The sequence below is a fragment of the Canis lupus genome, chromosome 26 (genome assembly GCF_011100685.1).
Source record: "Canis lupus familiaris isolate Mischka breed German Shepherd chromosome 26, alternate assembly UU_Cfam_GSD_1.0, whole genome shotgun sequence".
NCBI classification, from domain to species: Eukaryota; Metazoa; Chordata; class Mammalia; order Carnivora; family Canidae; genus Canis; species Canis lupus.
Window position 1 is genome coordinate 29,194,151 of NC_049247.1, and position 6,659 is coordinate 29,200,809.

Genomic DNA, 6,659 nt, shown 5'->3' on the forward strand with positions numbered 1-6,659 from the left:
AGGCTGCGCGGTGACGCCTCTGAAGTCGCTTGGGGAAAAGGGCGCGGCAAGAGGCGGCGACCGAGAGGGACCCCGCCCCGCACCGCCGCGGAGGGGCGGAGCCAGCCTCGTGCCGGCGGGCGCAGGGGGCGGGCGCGCCGCGCCCAACTGTCGTAAAAGGGGGCAGCGCCGGACGTGCCTGTCGCAAAAGGGGCGGGGCGCGCCGCGTTCAAGACGGACGTAACGTGGGCGGGGCGCGCCTCCCTCGGGACGGACGTAGAGGACGCGCGTCGCCCTGGCCGCGGCTGGCGGGGTTCGGGCGCCATGGAGCGCTACCCGGGCGCCTTGGACGAGGCTGTGGATGGGGCCCGGCAGCAGGAGCGGCACTACCAGCTGCTGTCCGCGCTGCAGAGCCTAGTGAAAGAGCTGCCCAGGTGCGCGGCCGCGGGGCGGGCCGGGCCGGGCCGGGCCGGGGCGGGGCGGGCGGCGGAGGCGGGCCCGGGCCCCGCCCGCGCTCACCGCCCCTCTGCCCGCAGCTCGTTCCAGCAGCGCCTGTCCTACACGACGCTCAGCGACCTGGCCCTGGCGCTCCTGGACGGGACCGTGTTCGAGATCGTGCAGGGGCTGCTGGAGATCCAGCACCTCACCGAGAAGAGCCTGTACAACCAGCGCCTGCGGCTGCAGAACGAGCACCGAGGTGCGCCCCGCCCCCCGCCCCTCGGCCTGCGCGCCAGGCCGAGCCCCCTCCCTGGGGTCGCCCCGGTGGCGCCCCGTAACGTGACCAGGTCAAGGGTCAGGAGACTGCCAGCGCTCTGGTGGTGACGGAGGCGTCGGCAGTTCAGTCTTTTCAGCCGCACGGTCCCTCCGGGCCGCCCCCCGCCCGGTGCCGGGACTTGCCCGCGCGCCCGCTCAGTCCCCCGGCAGGCCCCGGGGTGGCGGTCGGCGGTACGGCTGGAGCCCTGACGGTCAGACCCCCTCCTGCAGCGCGGAGCGCACGCCACCCGCACAGAGAGCGCGTAGAGCCCCCTGCAGGATGCCCGCTGCCACCCTGGGGACCCGGAAACGTCCTCACTTTAGCCGAAGCCTCGTGAGCCGCGGCCCCTCGCAGGCGCCCCCACTGAGGGGTCTCGGGGAGCCCTGCAAGGTATGCTGCGCAGCTCTGCCCCATCACGTTTTCCCACCTTTGTTGTTTTTCCCCAGCTTACTTATTAAGGAAAAAAAGAAAAGTTAGAACATTTAGTACAGGGTAATGTTAGGGTATCCTCTCCAGCTAGATTCAGGAATCAACATTTTGCCAAAGCTCTTGACACCCCTGAACATAAGCAACACCAAGGGCTTCACCGAGAGGCTTCAGCGTCCCTCTAGCCTGGGGTTTTCAGCGCAGCGCTGCCTTTTGTGGCTTGAACAAGTCTTAATGGTAAGACAGTATGTTGTTGTGTGTTGCAAGATGTTGAGCAGCATCCCAGGCTTCCGCCCGTGAGAGGATGGTGGTACGTTCCCACAGCGACAGTCAGAAACGTCCCGAGACATCCTTGGGGGTCAGCCTCGGCTCGGGACTGAGAACCATGCTCCAAAGCAAGAAGGCTCCAGCGTGAGCGCAGCGGAGGCATCCTGGAAACTTACTCATCTCAGGGGGTCTTCTGAGCTTCAGTCCACAGTCGCATTATCCAGCCGGTCGCCAATCGTGGCTTTGTGAGGCCAGCCTGGGTTTATGCATTGCGGTTGGTTACTTTGGCCTCTTCCGCTTCTGGGAAATAGCCCCACGTACCCTGGTATTGAGTTTGGGAAGGGTTCTACCGGTAGGATGTCCCCCTTCTGGACCTGTCGGGTTGCTTCCTCCTGCTGTCGTGGAACCGTCTGTCCATCCTCTGTGTTCCCTGTAAACTGGACAGCAGGTCTAGGCATGATGATAGGCAGCTTAAGCTTTTGTGGCCAAAACTAGTGTGTGTCTCAGGAGTGGACATGGGGTTGTGTTGAATCCCTTTTTCTGCATCTGTGGAGATGATCATGTGGCTTTTTGGTCACTACGGTGAGTTACACTCATTTCTTTCATTCCTGGGATAAACCGCATTCCTGGGATAAATCCCATTTGGTCAGGATGTATTACCCTTTTTGCTTGTGTTGGATTTGATTTGCTAAAATCTTGTGAAGAATCTTTGCCTCTGTGTTCATAATGGACATTGTAGTTTCTTATAACGTCTTTGGATGGGGTATTAGGGTAAGGCTGGCTTCATAGAATGCATTGGGTCACTGTTCTCTTTCATTTTCTAGAACAACTTTTATGGAATTGGTATTACCTTTTCCCCATTGTTGGAGTGACTGTCTTTGCAAACATCCCTGTTGGGTGTAAGATGCATACGGTCACAAATCCAAGGTACATAGCTCATTATTCTTTGTAATGCTCAAATTGTGCCACGTTTGGTCGGTGGGAGAGCCCTGAGGCTGGCTCCCCTGTACTTTTGATGTGTCCCCATCATTCTTGGAGCATTTACCTGCTTTCTGGCACAGGAAGGTGTTTTCTCATTCTTTCCCTGCCTCGGCTCACCTCCAGCTTCTGCAGCAGCCTCCCATCAGGATGAACCTTCCCCTTTGACCACCATAAAGCTTTCCCACCTCTCCTGCCTGTGCTTGAGTCTCTGCCAAATACAGGCAGTGGTGGCCTCTTAATCTTTGCTGTCAGTAAGTAATTCCTGTTCTCCTTTGGGTGATCTATGTTTATCTCCACAGAGGTTAGTAGTTCAGAGAGTGAATAAGCACTCAGATTAATAAAAGTGGAAGGTGGGCAGCAATTCTTCCACAAAATCCTGGCTCCTTTTAGTGGGTCATTTTTGATAACCCTCTAGACACTTTGCTACTTGTTCTTTGGAAGTTTCAGGTGGGTTTTAATGCCACCAGCAGTGGGTGAGCACCCTGTGGCTTTGGCTGTCTGCTTTTCCTTCCCCCCTTGACTGAGCAGGTGGTAGCGATTGGCTCCTATTGCTTTCCTTAGTCATTGCTAAAGCCAGGCCCCTTCTGCCTGGGCAGTGGCCACAGCTCTCTTCTCACCTATGGTTGCCCACCCAGTGGAATTTGGGATTTGCAGCAATGTTTGATAAATGGAGTAAAGGAGATGCTATATCCCAGGTGGGATGGGAGGAAACAGATAAGGCAGGGATATGTGCTCTCCTTATAAACATTAACCAGGGAGCATCTTGCTTGCCTTGTCTCAGAAGACCCCCTGAGATGTCTTAAGTGTGGATCTTGGTTTTAAACTCATTTAAAGTGATAAATGCCGTTGTTGAAGGTTCATCCTGATGGGATGCTGATGGGATGCACAGGATGCCAAGAAACAGGAGATTGGGAAGTTTCTGGGCACAGGAGGTGCCAAACCCCTGATGAAGACATAGCGTTTTGTTTGTGTTTCCTTATAGGAGAGATCTGGCCACTTGATACCGGTCTAGGATTTGGGCCACGTAGTTTGGATTCTGTTGTTGGGTTTTGGTTTTGGTTTTGGCCGTTGTTTTGAGAGAGAAAAAGCGGGGGTGGGGGGGTGCAGAGGGAGAGAGCATCTTAAGCAGACTCCATGCCCAGTGCAGAGCCCAACCCAGAGCTCGAACTGTCGACTCATGTCGAGATCATGAACTGAGCCAAAATCAAGAGTTGGATGCTTAACTGACTGAGCCACCCAGATGCCCCTAGGCTGTGTAGTTTATTCTATTTTGTAATTGGTTTCTTTTCATTCCATGATATCTTTCTTCTCTGACCAGTCCTAATAGAGTGGACGGTTTTGCTTATATTTATGGTGTGATTTAACGATGACCGTGGGAGCTGTCCTCAGTGGTCTCGGTGAGCCCCTCTCCAAGCAACACAGATTCCCCAGCACAGGGCCTCTAACGGCTCATCCCATCCTTGGGTCTCTCAGAGTTTGTACCTGCCCTACTCCCTCAAGGCACTAGGAATGAGATGGGACAGCTCTGCCCACCCTGAAGGGCAACACTGAGGGACTGACACTACCATGCCTCCATGAGCAGAGGCCATGCCATGCTTGGGCACAGTGACTCCTCTCCTTGCTGCCCTCCTTTTCCGGAGGTTGCCTGGGTGGTGTCCTGGACATCTCAGTGAACACCCCCTGGGTGATGGGCAGCTCACACCCAGGACTACTGGCCTGTGGCCATCCAAGCCCAGAAGCCTCCAGACTACAGTCTCCTACTCTTCTTGGTCTTCTGAGCACTGGCTGCAGCTGTGGCCCCACCCCCCATGCCAGCCTGTCCTGTCTCACCCTCCCGTGTTGCCTTGTACCCTCCAGAGTCCCCTAGATCCTCGCTGCTGGAGAAAGGCTCTGCCCTGAGTATGGGCAAGACTGGGTGGGCTAGGGTACTAGACATCCCCTAGAACTTCACCCAGCTTCTAGTGCAGGGCTTCAGGTGGGCTGGGTCATCAGGCAGGGCTTCATGTCTGCCCCTTGGCCTGGCTGCCCCATGGTGGGACAGCCAGGATAGGTGCCAAGGCAAGAAGTGTTCCCTGCCCCCCTCCATCTTGCCCATCACCACCTACTGGACTTCTCTGGTCTCCTCTCCTAGTGCTCAGGCAGGCGCTGCGACAGAAGCACCAGGAAGCCCAGCAGGCCTGCCGACCCCACAACTTGCCCGTGCTCCAGGCAGCTCAGCAGCGTGAGCTGGAGGTGAGGGTGTGGGCTGGGTGGGTACCACTTGGGCTCTGCTGACTAGGCTGCGGTGAAGAGGGCTTAGGGCGCTTTGGGAGCTGCTGGTTGCTCTGGGCCTCAGCTTGGGTGGGTCATTGGAAGCCTGAAGAGTCCCCAAATGTGGCTCTTTACTGTGGGAGTTGGGATGTGGCAGGACCAAGTGGAGAGTGTGTGACCCCCCCGCCCCCCCCTTGCTTCCCAGGACTGTAGCTCCTCAAAGGGCTGGGCCTGTTCAGGGCAATGGTGGGATGAGGGGACCAGCCAGCAGAGGTCCATCCTGTTCCCAGGATGCTCAGGACCACCAGGAGACCCGTATGTAACCAAGAAGCCATGGGTGGTGGGGGGTGCATGGAAAGACTTCTGCAGGGTCCCAAGCAGCCCAGGGCCAGGGTGCACAAGGAAGAGGTACTTAGCTGGGATCAGCTGGCAGCTCCAGGGGGAGGGAATATATACAAAGGCCCAGAGACGGTTGGCAACTTGATAGTAAACGGAAGTAGACCTGGCATCTGGCCAGCTCATGTGGCCCCAAGCAGTCCTTTCTGGGCAAGGTCTGGACAGCAAAGGGAGGACACCTGGCTGGAGGTCCAGATGGGAGAGCATCCCCATGGGGCAGCTGAGGCTTTCTGCAGGGCTCAGTGTGGCAGAGAAGGGAGCAGTCTGGGTGCAGTAAGGGCACCGTCAGTGATCTTGGAATGGGGACCAGGCTGGAGGAAGTGGCAGCCCACCAATGTGTGTGAGGCAGTGTGTGATGAGCAGGGGGCTGAGCCCTGAGCCGCCCTCCCCGTACAGGCTGTGGAGCACCGAATCCGTGAGGAGCAGCGGGCAATGGACCAGAAGATTGTCCTAGAGCTGGACCGGAAGGTAGCAGACCAGCAGAGCACACTGGAGAAGGCAGGGGTTGCTGGCTTCTATGTGACCACCAACCCACAGGTCAGTGCCTCAGTCCTGCCCTGGCACAGCCCAGGGGATGCTGGTTCCCAAAGGCCCAATTCCCTTTGGGGTTTTATCCATGAGGGGGGACCGCGCGGGGGGAGGAATTAGTAAGGCAGGTCCCACTGCCTCCGCCCACAGGAGGGCGAGCCAGCTGGCTGTGGGAGCATCGTTCACTTTCTCCAGGCCTGCTGCTCACAGGGCCCTCACTGGTCCTCCCTGTGCGCTGAGCCAGGGCAGTGGCAGGCCTTGGTGCGGGGTGATGTCCCTGCTTCTGTCCCTTTCTGGCCAGCTGTGGCCAGGATTCACTGGAAGTCAGTCCCATGGGTTCCTTGCCTGGCACTCTCGGGAAACGGGGCTCCTGCCAGGACAGGAGAGACCGGTGTCATTCTGGTCTCACAGTAGCCCTTCTGCATTCCAGGAGCTGACACTGCAGATGAACCTGTTGGAACTCATCAGGAAGCTGCAACAGAGGGGCTGCCAGGCGGGCAAGACAGCCTTGTGATCAGCTGGGGTCTCTGCCAGTTACCCGCTGCCCGTCACACCTGAGAGACACCTCTGTCTCTCTGTCACCGCAAGCAGCAGGAAGCTGAGTGGAACTTGTCCTCCTGACACCTGGCCACCACCTTCCCAGCTGCCTGCAGGAGAGGTCGACCCTCTGCGGAGAGGCCAAGTGGACCCTGGCGGTCAGTACCTGCCACCCACCTTTGTCTGAAGCTAGGATGGTGGTAAAGGGAAGAGCGGGTCTGCTCTGCTGGCTGTCCGCCTCAGACCTCAGGGGACAGTGGAGTTGGAGGTCCTAGCACCTTCTCACTCCACTGGGCACATCCTCACCTCTGCCATGCCCCAGATTTCATGCTTGTTCTGGTGTCAGCCCCTCCCTTGGCAGGTGCAGCCCCCTAAATAAGTGGGAGACAGTCCAAGGCCCAAGGCCTGTGTGGCCCAGAGAAATAAAGGTACCTCAGTGTAGCCTGCATGTGGCTTGTGTGATAGCTCTGTGGTACCTGCCATGACAGGGCCCTCACCTGGTAGCTCCACGGCCTACGGAGGAACCAGCAGATGTCCCCAG

The 6,659-nt window shown here is 57.9% G+C and overlaps 1 protein-coding gene across 2 annotated transcripts; it reads left to right on the top strand.

Annotated features, from left to right (window-relative positions):
* Positions 1 to 218: 218 nt before the first annotated feature.
* Positions 219 to 6,566, top strand: DGCR6L (DiGeorge syndrome critical region gene 6 like). 2 transcript variants are annotated; one of them, XR_005379449.1, is made up of 6 exons: positions 219 to 413; positions 516 to 676; positions 4,539 to 4,639; positions 4,863 to 4,972; positions 5,450 to 5,590; positions 6,012 to 6,149. XR_005379449.1 is itself a non-coding variant. In XM_038575855.1 (5 exons), the coding sequence occupies exons 1-5, from the start codon at positions 304 to 306 to the stop codon at positions 6,093 to 6,095; spliced, it is 597 nt and encodes a 198-aa protein (XP_038431783.1). In that variant the 5' UTR covers positions 226 to 303; the 3' UTR covers positions 6,096 to 6,566. The 2 variants fall into 2 exon arrangements, 1 of the variants encoding a protein (XP_038431783.1); XM_038575855.1 differs by lacking the exon at positions 4,863 to 4,972 and having other exon boundaries at positions 226 to 413; positions 6,012 to 6,566.
* Positions 6,567 to 6,659: the final 93 nt, after the last annotated feature.